Genomic DNA, 16,512 nt, shown 5'->3' on the forward strand with positions numbered 1-16,512 from the left:
CATAAGATCATCTGAAACAACACACATTGAATAGTCTGGCAACTCAGTCATTAGATCATTAATATTCCTTGCCATTTCAAACATCAAGGCTCCACAGTCTGTAATCATCAGCATTAGATTTTATGAAGCACTGCTGAGTAGTGCAAGGCATGGTTTTTTTCCAACACTTAAAAGCTTATCACATGCAGCAGAGCTATAGCTGCCAAAGGCTATGATCAATAAAGGGCCATCATGATGCCAAAATGAGTGCACTTGTTTCAACAACCACAACAAAGAAAACTGTGGTGCAGTAGCAGAGACTGATGCCTCTCAAGGCAGCAAGTGAAGTTTTCCTACAGCTCAAAATACCAAAAAAAAAAATACCTGAAAACAGTTTCTTGTGAATTTATTTATGTTTTGGTAACACTGTGAAGTTGTGTTGCCACTTCAGTTTCTGAACTATATTACTCTTCACTTGGTTGTTTTCCTTTTAGTTCTCTAAATGGATAGCTACAAATTTCATTAATGAGAAAATTCCAAAAAATCACAGCTCAGAGAATTTACTTTTTCTCAGGAGTAAAGAAATATAGCAGATACTTGAGAACCTGACTGTCAAAGTACTGAGCATTAAATGTAACCCCCATGCAGGAGGGTGGGTGGTGGTGGTGCTGAAAATCATAGCTTCTAAGATGCTAACAGAAAATACAATCATTTCAGATTACTGTTCAGTTTCTCTGAATCTCAGTATTCATGAAATAAGATGGACACATACCCATTTGTACACTCATCTCACCAGATATCACTAGTCTCAGCAAAACTAAGCTCTAAATAGGTGTTGATCTATTTGGGACTGCTCAAATCAAACAACTCTTGGCTTACACTACTGAAATTATTTCCAGAATTTACAAAAAATCAATTATTTTTTCTTTCTGAGCAAACCGTTATTAGAAACTATTATTACTTAACATCTTGTAAATGTGGACAGAAAAATATTAAAAACACACACTTTTTGCCCTTGAACATTATACAGCTTTTTTTTTTTAAGCATTAACTCCCTTCAGGACACTACTCCCAAAGATTGCTCCCATTTCAGCAATATCATATCAAAGTTCCCCAGCCTTCAAACAGGTCTTCAAAAACATAAGGCCTCAGAAATACAGTTTCAAGGCAACAGACTAAATAATTGTCTGGAAAGCATGTACCTGCCTGGCACCCCTCAGCATTTAAACTACTGTTCAGCTACAGACGGTCTGCTTCTGTCTTAGCTATACAGTCAGAGCCAAAAAGGAATGGCTAAATTTAAAAGCTGCCTTAAAAACAATCCAAGGAATATGTTTGATCTAGTGTCCATTTTAGTATTTGTTAGACATGAAAAATACTTTATTCTTAGAATCAAATATAATAAGATTGCACAACAACCACAATGTTCCGAATTGTATGAGATTTAAAATAATTTTGCTATGAGCTTACAAGAAAACAGAATACCACCTGCGTCATCCAGAGAGTCCTGTGTTTCTCCATCATCCGTCGATTCCAATTCTTTCACAAAGTTGGAAGGAAACAGCCCTGACTTGCCATTTAGTGTTCCACTCCACCAGCCTTCTTCTACCTGTACAGAAATATTTTGCACATTAATTAAGCAAAAGGAAACTAAAATACAACACCTGTTGCAACATTTAAGTACAGCAATTTAAGCAATCTAAAAAAATGTATATCAATTGAATTCATACTTCACTTAAGGCAATCTTTATGCAGTCTTGTTGCCAGTCCAGTTCCCACCAGTCCCATTTCCATTGGCCCTGTATCCGTTGACCAACTTCAACGCTTGTGTCTTCTGATCAAAGATAATTTCTACAGATGACGTTCAGTAGAAAAAAGTCCTTAGGGACATCACAGCTTAGTTTTCCACTACTCTGTCATCCATTCCTTCTGGCAGGAAACAGCTGGCTGAAGAGCAGATGCCTAGCTCTAGATCAGTTAGAAGATATGGATCCCTTCCCATCTGAGTTGGCCAACCAACGTAGGCAGCCAAGATGCGTGAGTTTTGTGACTAAGGGTACAAGTCCACTGGATATGAAATGAGATGAAATTTTGTTAGCTTTGCTATTCACAAACCATCTCATTTTTGTACTAGAAACAAACCTGTTTCGGTTTGTTTTAAGGACAAACCTGTGATGATCTGTTAAGTGCTTGGATTCCTGGTGTTATTCACTCTAAAATATTTAATGGAAGGCTCATCATGAATATGACACCATTCAAAACACAAGGAAAAGCAGGGCGCACGTAGGTAATGGTGTAAAATATGATGCCAGAAAAAAAAAAGAACACAATTCTTATTCAGTTATGAACACATTTGAAGATATCTGAAATTATGTGAAGGTAATTTGCCCAAAGAACAATATGTAAAACTGAGATGAGGTCAACTAAAACAAAATATTTTGAAGTTTTTCTGCTTTAAGGCTGGAAAGCTGTTTTTAGAAAAGAAAGAAAAACAACAGAATAAAACAGCATCTGTTTATGTAATCTTTTTATAGCCTTGCTTTGTAGGACACTGCGCCTGACACACAGACATAATTTTTAAACCCTAGCTTACCTCCAGGCAGGCAGAATGCATGCAAAGCCTGGCAGCTACAGAGACAGACAGGCAGTGGAAAAAGAACGCCTTTCTTTTAAAAGACATCCTAGTTACCGAATATAGCTTCGTTGTGGATGGTTTAAATACGGAGACTGGTCCAGCAAATCAAATTTCAAGCAGATTCCTGACAGATGCTGATCACACTCCAGCTCCTCATGCTTTACATAATACATGACAGAAAACTGAAATTAAAATGCCCTGAATCACACATACTACCAAAGAGCCATGAGAAAGGGTCTTTTCATGCTTAGGATATAGAAAGAGATTGAAGCATCCTTTTATTTTCTGCCATTAGAAAAGGTCAGCAAAGCACTCTACAGACTTGCAAGGCAAAGCAATGCCAGATTCAGAGACAGGCAGGAATAGATTAAACGTTATCTGAGTCAATACCCTCACCATGATGTCCTTAAAAAACCTGATGACATACAAACCAGTGTTACCAGAGAATGCATCTTTAATCAATATTAAAGAACAGATGAAGAAAATAAAAAAGGTTCTATGTGGCTTGGTGAAGAGCAACTGTGTATTTCTGGGTGCTAATACTAATGATGACAATTTCAGGACATCTTCCATTTTAAAACCCTACTACAGGATCCAATTTCCACAAGAGGGAGATACAGCTCTGGTACAGCATCGGTACTTTTTTTGAATACCATCAAGTTGCTGCTATAAAAAGATGAACTCTCAAGACTTCTGAACAAAGGGGGAAAAAATGACTGAAACAGTTTTACCAGTCTGAACTTCAAAAAAAAAAAAAATCCAGTAGTTGAGCCTTATGAACTTGTATTATGCAATACAAATACAATACTACAAAAAAAGTTTCTTTTAAACCTAGTCTTTAGTGCTGCATCTGACAGGAATGTGAGAAAAGATATGAAGGAGATACAAAAAGTTTAGATAAATTATACAATTACCACATGTACTTTGTGTATACTGTATGCATAACTCACAAGTTCTGTAAACAAAAGGCCCCGATGATTCAGCCACATAGCACAAAGGCCTTCTTCCCTGCTCCTGAACCTTGTAACCTGCTCTCTTCAAAATTAGTCATTTACCTTCCAAAGCCATGACCTCCACTTTTAATTTCATGATCATTCCTGTAAATGACTAACCATTCAATTTAGGAAAACAATTGCAAGTGCTACACCTGATAACACTGCTCTGTTATCAGGTGTGGCTGGTAGAGCTTATTCCCCTGAGCAGGTGATTTTGCTTTATTATTTTCTCCAAAGAAGTGACCAAATGCTCTCTCAAAGTAATAATCTTAAGTTATCTGTAAATTTAAGTTACTTGTTATATAAATAGCACCTTTTATATATAAATGAAAGCAAGAATCATTTCACAGTAATGAAGACAAGTTAGCCACAATTAATAGTATTATTTTCTATGATTCTTCACATTTCTGGCCATAGAATCACAGAATAGTTTGGGTTTGAAAGCACCTTAAACCCATCCAGTTCCAGTCTGGAACTACAAATACTACAAATACATATTTTCATTTCATTATTTTAAAGTGTTTTTGTTGTCTTTGTTGTTTTTAAAATAGATGTGTTCCTTGCACCCATTCTGTGAGAGACATAACAGCACAAAATTGTCCTAGGCCAGCTATTTTTACAAAGTTCTGTGGAAACACATCAATTTCAAGAAGTTTAATCTTTCTTGAAAGCCAGGTGAGGTATATGAAAGGAAGGAGCACAGGCACAGAAATAAACATGAGAACAGAAACAACAAACTATGCCTCCAAAAAAATCATTTCTATCTAGGAAACCAGATGAATAATTACCTTGATCTTTTTGTTTTCATTAGCTATTTGGTCTTGTGATACATCATACTGAGCACCCCTCCCAAAATAATTCTGAAAGTTAACATGTGAGACTCAAAACAGCAGCTCCCAAAGCAGTTTACTGCTTGAATGGTTTCCAGTGATATTGTTCTGTCTACTGAACGGTACAGTGCAAGCATTTATGAAGCCAGGACTGCTGCACACAAGCACTATCCACAAATTAAACTGATGAGGTTACCCAGGAGCACTCCTTTAAAAAAAAAAAAACACTCTCACACAATGGAATTTATGAGACTGATTTTGGTGAGCAGGTTTAACAAGTCACTTGGTTTTATTCAAAGCTAACAAAACAAATTCTAGAAATCATTAGCTCAATTGCATCTAAAAGCACAATTATTTCCTTGCTATGAAAATGGACAAGTCATTCCTGGCAATTATCAGAATCCTGGAGAGTTAGCATTCTCTTCAAATGAAGTCATCCAAGTGAAAGATGCAATCTCAAAGCTACTTCAAGAGCACCAACAGACTCATGGCTAGAAAGAAATATTAAGTCTTTTTCCTTTCTTGGATTCTCAAAGAAACAACAAGGAGGGGCTGTACCAATGGAGGCCAGAGTATGCTGTGCAGTTTTCCATCCAGTTCTGAAAGGATCCTTCCGTGATCACTCTGGTCTTTTCCACAGGTTCTCTGACAGACTTAGCTCTTGTAAGAGATGCTCTTCCCATATAATCAAGCCTCCCACAACACTAGTTGATATTGAATGGAACAGGTAGCAAGGAGACAAGGAAAAAGAAAATAACTCCCCCACAAAACCCCTCTCAGATGCACAGGGTAACTGCCATCAAGTTCTGAACATCAATACCAAGCTTTAATTGTTTTCTTACTCAGTGGAAAATGAAATGGAAATTACCAACACATTACCAACTGCATTTGTAAGTCCCCTATTTCTGTGCAAGTGGGTAGAAGTGCATCGTACAACAAGCACAGTTTGTTGTAACAAATGCTGTTACTATTAGTTCAAAGTTTAAGCGATGAAAGACTTTGTACAAAAGCACCAAACTGGAAAATCAGGTCAAATAGCATTTTTCATTTAAACCGAGTTAGGGTATGTCATGTTAAAGGCAAATGGTCAAAGAATTTTAGCATAAGCATCCTAAAAGCAAGGATCACATTGACAGAGCCAAAGAACTGTGGAAGTCTTTTGAAAAAGAAATGAGCGTGCTGAATTACAATTTATTGCTGTGAAGATTAAATACTTCCCCTAGTATTTGTTGATTTAGGGTAAGAACCTGAGAGAAAGAACTCCTAAAATATTAGCTTTACCCTCTGCTATACCAACTCCTTTGCTATTTTCCAACATCCTTGTATTTAAAATATTACAAAATAAATTAAAAAATAAAAAATAAAAAAGTCACTTTTGACCACACGAAGACGAAACCAGCTCTGTGAAATAGCTTACCTCTTCACTGATGTCGATCACATCCCCCACCTTCAGTTCCAGCTCATCCTCATTCTGTGGGACATATTCAAAGAGCACCTTACATTGCCTCTTCTTGGACTCTGATACAAAGGAAATTGAAAAATAGTATTTTAAAATGAAAACTCATTTTTCCTCAGCTTCCAAGTATCAAATCTGACCAGAACACCGGTAAACCACCCCAAAAAGCTACATAAGCTTCTGCTTCTGTTTTTCCAGTTTGTTTGTGTCACTTCAGCCTAACAAGTTATACCTTAAATGTAGCTTGAAAGCCCTTGAGCGTCTCACACTGTGAGTTACAAATAAGCAAACACTGCACAGACTAACTGCTATTAAAAAAAAAAAAAAAAAAAAGACATGTTGACTCAAGCAAGTCCCCAGTACAATAATTTTCAAGCTACTTCCTGACAGAAACCTGCAAAGATGACAGTAGCTGCCGGCTGCAGTGTTAGCACTTGCTTGGAAGAAAATCTGCAAGTTTCAGCCTCCAGTCTTTAAGCAACCCTGCCCCTGTTCAAGCAAAAATATGTATCAAAAGCTTGACGTATATCACACTGTTTTCTTAGAGTGGTCTTACAGGAGCTATACTCATGTAATTTCTGTACTCCCTCTTACATTGTGCACTCCATCCATACTCAAGCTTCAACAGATAAGATTAGCTGCGTAAAAATAATGCAAACATAAATACAGATTGATCCTTGTCTTCTTACAGCAGTATTGAAATTCCAAAGTCAGAAGTTAAGAAGATTGCCACGCCCAGCATCCTCAGTACGGAACAAGCCAGACATCTGAGTAATATGCAGCATCTAAAATTTCTGAGAGCGATCACTAAATTAAGAGTTTTCTACATACTGCTATATGGCCTCTGCTTTGGAGAGCTTAAAGTCAAGATGCAAAAACATGAAGCTCTAGAGGTTGTTTCTAATAACATGTAATTGCTCACATAATACAGCCTTCTTTCAAGTCTACAGAAGTTTATACAGCAGCCAAGAAGGACTATTATGTAAACAATAATTGAAATAAACAGTTCACTGGCCTCTACTACCACCTACAATGCTTTTAGGGTTCCTCCTTTGAACGAGATTAATACCAAAAATGTGAATTAAGGAGTCACACGGCCATTTGGTATACATCTGATTTCCACTTTTCATATTGTAATTTTCTCTAAAATAGGGTTAAAAAACAGATGCATTTTGCATCTGGAACTCTCCCTCACCAGCAAGCTGTTTTCAATGCTATCTACTTTCAAAAGTTCCAGTTTTGAAAATCCCTAGATTAACCTAAGAAGCTAACTGATCAGTTCAGAAAACAATATTCCAGCCTCACACAATGCTGGGACTGTTGGGATGGCAGCTGCCAGACAATTCTGTCCATTTCCAAAAAAAATAAAAAAAAATCTGTCTCTCATTACATTTTGTTTTCTACAGGGTAAACTAAATTTAGCCCTTTGTTACACAATTTAGTACACCTCCTGTATTTTCATTTTCCTGAATAAACGCAGCAATCTAACTGATAGGAATATCGCCTGTAGCTTTCCCACCTGATAGAATATACACGTGTTCAGTGAGAGGTGCATGAGACCAACACATGGGGCTTTCTAGACAGAGAAAACCTGCCTTGTCATGCATGGGAAACTTGCTATTAGTTTTAAAGAAGCTTAACTTTTGTTTTTGAAGTTGTAAACCTCATTTTGCCAGGTTAGGAACTATAAACTGAAAGATGACTAAATAGTCCAAAAACCTTCTGAAGGGAATGAGCGATTGCCCAGGCAAAGGCAAAAGAAAACAGCAAACAGAATCTGCAGAAGCTGTTTAAACAGCCTTCCCAGAAAGAGGGAACAGCAAGCAAAGTGGAAATACAGACACTGCTGTTATGCCAAATAAACATTTGTGTGTTTCAAGGAAGGTTCCTGAACACCGTTTTGTACTAGAAAAATGAGTCTAGCCATAACACTAATTTTGAGATCAAATTGTATGCACCATACTGATCATGGCTACACAACAATCAGCATGAGGCAACGAGCCCTGTTGAACACAGAATTATTCCAAGATTAGGGACATCAGAAGAGGCAGTCTGTATACGAACTGGTATCAGATGAAGTTGATTCCTTTCCAGAGCCTGGTTGTGTTAATCTAGGGAAAAAGACTAACTTTCTGGACTAGATTTTCAAATGCTTGATGATGAAAGCACCTAATGGGCACACATGCCATCGTCAAGAACTGTATTCAGATTCAGTCATTCAAAAGTCATTTTGAGAATAGTATCATTAGTTGTCTAGAAAGCAAAACTTTTCTAGATGTAAGAAGTGACTGCAGGAAAACTTTTTAATTACCAGGAACAGGCCTGCAGTTCTCATTCAGGTACTTTGCAATACAAGCAGAGCTGACATAAAATTGAACAGCAACAGTTCCGTTCCATTGCCTTCAATGCCGATTAAAAAAGAAAGGCAATATTCTCTGGAATCTGGAAGAGGTCTAAATTCTGCTCTCATCAGAATTCAGCCCTACTGCTGCTAAGAACTGGATCATCCAGGAGCACAGTTTGGCTTAGATTAAAAAGTTTTGGCTCCTGTATCTCTAGTTTTCTGTACATCTTTAAAACTGACAGGCTGATAATTAAAACTGACAAACTGGTAATTGATGTTTATTAAAATGCTCAACAGCAGTTTATGCAAGTGAAAGAATTGTAAACGCTCCATACTCTTCTTGAAGGTTTTGGGTGGTGGATGAGGCTGGAATCCTCCTGCTGGAAGCCCACAGATATTCATACGCTGCACAAGGCTTGCTACATTGCCAGGTTTCTCCTTCTTGGCTGGTAGGGCATCATCCTTGGGCTCTACATCCTTCTTAACTTCCTGAAACAAGAGGTTAAATTACCCAAGAGGTCAGTACTGTTAGCAAGGCACTGTACAGACTAATAGATTTGGGATACTTACCATTTGGTTTGTAATTATGTACTATACCCAAAAAACATGGCCTTCTGCATCTAAACTCACTAAAGGTCTTTATAAACATGACCCTTCCATAAAATTAGAAGTCAGGTGAGTTGATGTGCCAAGAAAACTCAGAAACAAGAGCAGTATTGTAGACATCTATTCAAACTCTATGGAAAGTAGCTTCAAGGCCAGAGAAGTCCTACACAAGTCTTAAGCTCATATTGAAAACCCAAGCAAAATATGAGACAAATAAATAATGACAGAGCCATAGCATAGGACACTAAAGAAAATCAATATTCAAGTATAAGAAGCTGTATTGGGTGATCGTCTCAGCCTTACAGCTCAGAAGTTGCTTACAGACAAGGTCTAATGGTACTGCTGAAAAAAACAAATAGAAAAGAAAGCAAGATACTGAAAGTAACAGAGAGCATTTTGCCAATAGCACTGGAATTGACAGGAAGGCAGACAACAGTTAACACCTTAACTTAGGAAAGATATGCCAAATGAAATAAAGAAACGTATAAACAAGAAAGAATCTGCTGTTGATGGAAAAAGCCATGTATGTAAGCAGTTATTCCACTGCATCAGCTCATTTAATGAAACTCTACCTGAGAATGAATACTCCAAGACAAGAAGGCAATCACTCAACGTAAGAAGAAACCCATTAGGTGTGGTCAGCAGCCCCTCTCGTGCAGAACACAGCTCACAACAGCAGCAATCCAGGGCTAGCATGCAACCCCGCACGCTTTCTGCTGTCTGATCTCCCACATTCCCCGATCACCCATCAGGGTTTCATTAGGAAGGTTCCCTCCAGTCCCTTTGATGTCTGCAGATGAATTTGTCTAATTCCTTTCCAAATCCATGATCCTGCCTGCCACTGCTTGCTTGGTGATAAATACCAGATACTTTTTGCTAATGCAAAGAAGCCCCTTTCTCTCTCATCTGTTTTAAACTGACACCTTCACACTCCCAATACATGCTCCTACAATCACATTTACCACTGCCTTCATGCTCACATAAACCTTGATCACATCCCCTCAGCTGGAGCCCCAGTTTTGTCAGCCCCCACATCACAGGGCAGCTGCTCCATCCCCTTGACCACCTATCTCGCTGCCTTTCCCCAGCTTTCCCGATGAGCCCTGGCACCCTGTTGGTGTTTTGGCTGTTACTGCCCCCAGAGCTGAGGATTTTGGAGAACTGAGAGTGACACCACCAAATATTCCTGAGCTGACAACCAACTCAGCTGGCATTTTCACATCGCCGCAGTACAGATTATTATTGTTTTATTTATTTATATACACGACTTGACATTTACCTACCATCAAGCTCAGCTGCCACCTTTTTCAACGCTCAACTCCACACCATCAGCGCGACATTTAAAAACTAACAGCTCTTGCAAAATGGGAGTTTCCACTGTTAGGTCTCTGCTCCCCACCACTGGAGATACTGAATAAAGCTGGCATCACAACCAACTCCTAGGAGATCCCTCTGACACATCACCCTGGCATGTCACCACTAAGTTCTTTGTTTCTTATTCTTAAACCAAATTTCAGCCCATAAAATAATTTTTCCTTCTGTATCAAAGCAGCTGCATTTCTTCAATGACTTGATGCAAAATATTTTCCAAGATTCTCTGAAAATCTAAATGTATTGCATCCACTGGGTCTTATTCACCTGTGTACTTAGCAAGAGCCTCGAAGCTCCTCAGCACTGCCACTGGCTGCTCCTTTTCTGAGGAATGCAAACATACGTAATTTGCAGCTTTTTGTGATCCAGTTGTTATTTCAGCTACAATTGCAATAGAACACTTAATATATGAAAACAATGGTTTCACTACATTTATACTTATAATTGGAGGACTTAAAAAGAGCTTTAAGGCAGTAAAACCCACGCACGGATAAAACAACAACAACAAAAAAGTATGAGAAATGTATTCAGTAGAATGTATCTGGTGCTTTTTGGAACATTAAAGCTCTTAAAGCTACTTACTGCAGCTGTCCAGCTGGAAAACTAAACATGTCTGGAAAGCTCCTGATGCTTTCAAACATGCCACGAACCTCATGTCAAACACTTCAAGGCACCTTCCAATTTCCCCAAAGGACAGAGGAAGTAGAATAAGCAAGACTACAGACAGCACAATTTTTCCTCCCACTCATTTCCATTACATAAAGAGGCTTTTCAGCAAACAGGCAAGCTATTCTTGCTTTTAGTCTCCTTCATCCGCAGGGAATTCAGCCCTGGAGATCTCGAGCTCTGCAGAGATCCTATATTCCAAGCCAAAGAAAAAAGAAAAAAAAAAAAAAAAGAGGGCTCCAGAAAAGCAAAGCATCGTGACCATCTCCTCCCTATAAGTAGGCGTTCCAAACAAAGACGATGTCATTTTCAGTCTATCATCAGTTTTTTGGCCAGTCACTCGCAAGTCTGATAAACCATAAAGAATCCAAGTTGGCTATAGCTAAATAGTTTGCCTCCCCCTAAAACCTGTTTCTAGTTGCCTTCCTGACAAGGGCACTCTGCTCAACAAAGAAACAGGCTGGCACTTGAAAACTTGCCTGTCGTGGCTATATCCCTGGATTTTAAAATAAGTCTTTTACTACTGAACTTTTACAACATCCAACGCTGCCAGCTGTCCCAGGAATGAATGCTTCTCCAGGTAAGCTGTTTCTCTGCCATAACACTCCCCACTAAGGAGTCAGCTGCAGGCTCGCTCTCCAGGTTTGCACTAATGCTACACCTTGCACAGAGCTTCAGAAGCTGCAGGGATTTTGTGAAATGCACAGAGATGAGAAAGAGAAGTGGGGAAGACTCATACAGACAGCTTGTATATATGGGCAAAAGTAAGATCAGCCACTTTTAAGAAATAAAATTAAAAACTACAGACAGAACCATTTTGAAATTTTAAGGTAGGCACCAGCTTTATCAGTAACTGAAGGCAGACAACAAGTCAAAAGGTAGCATCACAGGCAGCAGAGTAATTGATAGATCACAAACAAGAGAAAGACTGAGACAAAAGCAGAGACCACAACAGAAAACCAAGAACTCTAAAATGAAAGGAAGAAAATTTGAGAGACTTTTCTTGCCTGGGCTGAGTCAGTAATTGATATGGTCACAGGCAGGAAATACTCAGAGTCTAATACAAAACCAGCAATGGCAAATTTAACAAAATATAGTTGAATGAGATTTTTTTTAATCAATAAGATCAAAAATAATTACAAGGCAGGTTCAAAGGCTGCAAGTTTATTGAAGATTACTGAAGAAGACTTCGTACAGCAGAAACCAGGCAGAATGATGAGGCACGTACAGACTGGTACCATGGGACCTTCCTAATGCAACCAAGCTCTGCAGGTTGAGCATGCGGTTAGAATGCTTCCTGATCTAAGGTGCAAGGATAAGAGCAAAAAGATTATGGGGTAAAAACAAGAGCAGAGTGGTATGAAACAATCAGAAAAGATTTGCAATGAACAGATGGAAGTCAAAAACTGATGTCAGTGACATGTGATTCCAAGAGTGGGTAGTGGTGTGTCTGTGTGTCAGAAAGCACAATGTAAACACAGCATCATCTAAAGCTGCTTTGCATCAAGGGGAGGAACAACCACCACACAGGGGCCTATCACTCCAGCAGCTACTGATAATCTCATTCAGACAAAAAAACAACAACAGAAGGGGCTAGTAAGCAGCACATGGATAAGCCGACAACAGCTTTCTCAGTATTTTACCTACTAACCTTTAGAACATCCTTGTAAAGCAAGGACTTGACTGTTGGCAGTGACAAGGAAGTGGAGCATTAATTATCCTTCCCCAGGGCATTAAAAACACACTGAAATCAAACCAAGGTAAAGCAAATTCTGGAATACCTGGTTTCCACACCTGCGTGCAGTCCACCACACCACAAACCTGTATTTCTTATCACTCCTCCGACAGCAGGAAACTGCTCTAGATGCATTTTCAAAAGCTTGTTGGGATCCTCTCTCACCTACCACTCACCACTTCGAGCAATTTCATCCCGAACATAAATCGTTAGGACTCTGACCTTTGGGACATACAAAGATTTTACAAAGGAAAATTCCTAACCATGACACACATCAATTCAGATCGCTGAAAACTGACACTAATTGAGCCAAACACTAATAAATACCCCTGTGAAGTCTGCGATACTTACATCTCTGCCAAAACAACTGGCCCGAGCTTCAGCGGTCAGAAAACAACACTGCATGCAGGTCTGATTTCTTCACTCAAAGCAAAATAAAACATCCCAGTTACTGTTAAATCTAATCTGAATGTGCAACACTTAATCAGTGGCTTGAGAGAAAGGGAGTTTTGTTTTTATTGTTGCTTTTTTAAATCAGACCTGTATATTTAAATAGGGTCCACATTAGCACAATACCAACAAAAACTTTCCAGGACACTTCAGCTTGTTCTGAGATGAGACCACCACTTGCTGCCAACCAGGAAAAAAAAAAAAAAAAAAAAGGAAGAAGAGTCAGACATTAGCTGCAGCTGGAAATTTTAATATTTTTATTATGCCAGTCCACTACAGTTCGAGCCTTGTCAGTGTTTCCATTAGCAACACATATTTTATGCATTTATGACTTGGCAGTGCAAGTTCAGTACAGACTCTCTTGGCATAAAATGTTCAACTTGGAAGCAACCACCCACTCTTTCTGGGGCAAGCCACAGCCCTAGTCATAAAGGTTTCAGGCTTTCATAATCTCTCTTAAACACATATGTCACATCACTTACAAACTGCTGATATCACTACAGGCTGATATGTGACATTGTGTACAAGTCTAACTCAATAGCAAAAATAGATCTGGGTAATCTTAAGACGTCCTAAGAGAGGGTGGTTGCACAATGGAACAGGCTCCCCAGGGAAGTGGTCATTGCACCGAGCCTGTCTGAATTTAAGAAGAGATTGGACTGTGCACTTAGTCACATGGTCTGAACTTTTGGGTAGACCTGTGCGGTGTCAAGAGTTGGACTTGATGATCCTTAAGGGTCCCTTCCAACTCAGGATATTCTATGATTCTATGATTCTATGTCTTTGTTTTCGTTGCACCTGCCACAGTTTAACAATTCCTTAAGGGGAAAAAAAAGATATTTTATATAAATAAAATAATTTCAAAGTCATCTGCATAGATCAACGTGTGAAACAAGTCATTGTGCTTTATACATGGACAAAAATCCAACATGCCTGAAGTTCCGTGTAGCCTCCATGATGCCCATGCAAATGAGCAAATAACCAGGCAGTTTTGATCTACTTTTAAGCAAGTAAGCAGCCTTCCCACTATCAGCTGCTTAACCACACGTTGCTCAAACAAGGACAGCAGGATCCTCCCCAATTCCATCACCAGAAGCAGACAGCACTACAGTCACCGGGGCACTGAGGATAGAGAAACCAGGTCAGAACATCTGAAGGGACATGAGGGATGGATGGTTATAAATTTGAAGTCTATTCCTGAATAACAAGACAAGGAGAAGTTCCATATCCAGCAAACCTAAAATCTTAGCTAGATCCTTCAAGCATAAATATTAGAATATTTTTATACCCAACCTCCTTCTATACATGCCATTATATCAAGAACAATTCTCTTTCGTATTGTTTCCATTGTAAACTAAGAAACATCAGCTTGTGCAAAAGCCACATGCATTTCTGTCCTTGGCTGGGTGCATTTTCCAAGTGAGAGCTTAGGCAGCAGCATATGGTCTCAGCACCTAAAAAGACAGAGGTGAAAAGCACACAGACCTAGAAATCAGGGCCTCCACAGAGGGAAGTCTCAGCCTTTTTCTCCCCCATCAGAACAGCAATAACGGTATTATCTATCAGTATTTTTGCAAATTAAGTTTGATTCATATTTTACTGGGCAGAAAATAAGGAGATAAGAATTGAACTTGCTGCTTATTTTATGGAAAAGGGAGGAATTGGAAGCTTACGGTAAACCTAAAGGCAATAGTTTTGTTACACAAGCTAATCTCTTTGCCTTACAGCCTGCAAAACTCCTCCATTGAAAAATAATGCATACATACATGTGTGACTATGTATATAAAACATATATAACATATAGAGCTGTGAAAGTCAGCCAAAACCTCTGTTTAAGTACTGTGAAATGTGATCATTTCTAGAATACAGAAATTTTTACATACATAACTATTTAAGAACCCATTACCTCCTGCATTTATGGTCTTAATTACAGCAGCAGACAGGCAGGCACAGGGCAGCTGTGACACTTTCAGCCTCCTAAGTCAAAGATATCCCAGGTACTTTCATTTGGTCAGCCAGTGTCTCCTCCTTGAATAAGGAACATGTTTTCTCATCCTAAATGCAGGCATCCACAGAAAGCAGAAGTGGATGAATAACCTACCCCAATCTTCTGTCATACTTGCCATTTACTAAAAGGACAGATCTAGACAATTTATGAACCAAAATAGCAGAGAAGCTGCCTGAACTCTGTCCCTGGAGCAATTTCCATCACCCAGCAGAGGAGCTCAACTGGCAGATGTCACAAGCAGCCCTGCAACTCCCCAGAGAATTAAAAGTTATTCCTGAAAATAGAAACCAACCACTTTAAAGATGAAAGTGGTTAGAGTCCCCTGAAGCACTGAGGAATGCACAAAGTCCATAACCTTTGTTTTCTCAGACAAATTACCTCATGGGCAGTTTAATATATGTCACTGGTGTTGACTTTTTTCCCCTTAATTTATGGCTGAAACAGGAACTGCTTAACACTTTAAATACTGACCCAAGATTAGGCTGAACCAACTGTAAGGCAGCGTCAACTCTTCGTCTTCACCTCTTGCAAGATTGAAATTGCTTCATACACTGAAATTCGTACACCCCTGTCCATGCATTTCAGTTCAAGACTGTAAAGTTAGAAGTTTCTAGCTGACACTAATCTCCAATGATTTTCACAGTAGTTACAGAAACATTGCTGCATGAGCAAACAGTGCTGTAGGTTCTCAACTCCAGTGCACACCGATTCCCTAGCAGGTAGCAAACTGCTTGTTTAAAGGCCATTATCAGCTGGGCATGGCTTTGGAAAGTCACATTTCTTATAGCAAGTTTACACAGAGCTATCCACTTACATCTAAAGCTTCCCTGTGCTTCAAAGAAGAGAGTACAGGAAGAAAGGATACAAAGTCCTGGTAGAGAAACATATCCACTGTCGAGTGATACCAGAACACATTTGCTGCCTCTCTCAGTGTATCAGTTTCACAAAATGGTTTGAGAAGTATTTCCAGAAAGCTGAATTAGTGTTTGTGCTCACTGCAGATTCAGGTTGCAATTTGTAACTTTTCTGCAAAAAATAAAATATAATTAGCTACAGAGGTGACTCCGCAAGTACAGGCTCACATCTCTGCAGTTTTCAAACAGAACCCCAAGATTTCCTTCTACTAAGACACACCTATATCAAGTCAGTGAGCACCTATTTTAAGATTACATCAATGTTTTTGCCTCTGCTATAATCTGTGCTAAATATAGACTGTGCAGTCAGAGTGCCTCCCTGCTAGGAAGAAAGGAAGCATTAATCAGGAAAGGTATCGCTTCTTTCTCACAATACCTGACATGTAGAACAAACAGGATCTCTGGAAAGCATAACAAATTACCGAGTCACTGGGAGCAGCTGAATAAATTCAACGTTTGAAACTGAAGAACAAGCAAATATCTGGATTTTCCGAAATAAGGAAAGCTCAACTCTACAGAGGAA

The 16,512-nt window shown here is 39.0% G+C and overlaps 1 protein-coding gene across 3 annotated transcripts in view; it reads right to left on the bottom strand.

Annotated features, from left to right (window-relative positions):
* Positions 1 to 16,512, bottom strand: part of CD2AP (CD2 associated protein) — a 75,380-nt gene that overhangs the window by 26,953 nt on the left and 31,915 nt on the right. For all 3 annotated transcript variants that reach the window (XM_084516311.1, XM_084516309.1, XM_084516310.1), the window contains 3 exons: positions 8,575 to 8,728; positions 5,857 to 5,957; positions 1,468 to 1,588 (listed from right to left, as the gene is read on the bottom strand). In XM_084516311.1, coding sequence (XP_084372437.1) covers positions 1,468 to 1,588; positions 5,857 to 5,957; positions 8,575 to 8,728 — 376 coding nt within the window. The remainder of the gene's footprint in view (positions 1 to 1,467; positions 1,589 to 5,856; positions 5,958 to 8,574; positions 8,729 to 16,512) is intronic.

The sequence above is a fragment of the Aythya ferina genome (assembly GCF_964211825.1).
Source record: "Aythya ferina genome assembly, chromosome: 3".
NCBI lineage: Eukaryota > Metazoa > Chordata > Aves > Anseriformes > Anatidae > Aythya > Aythya ferina.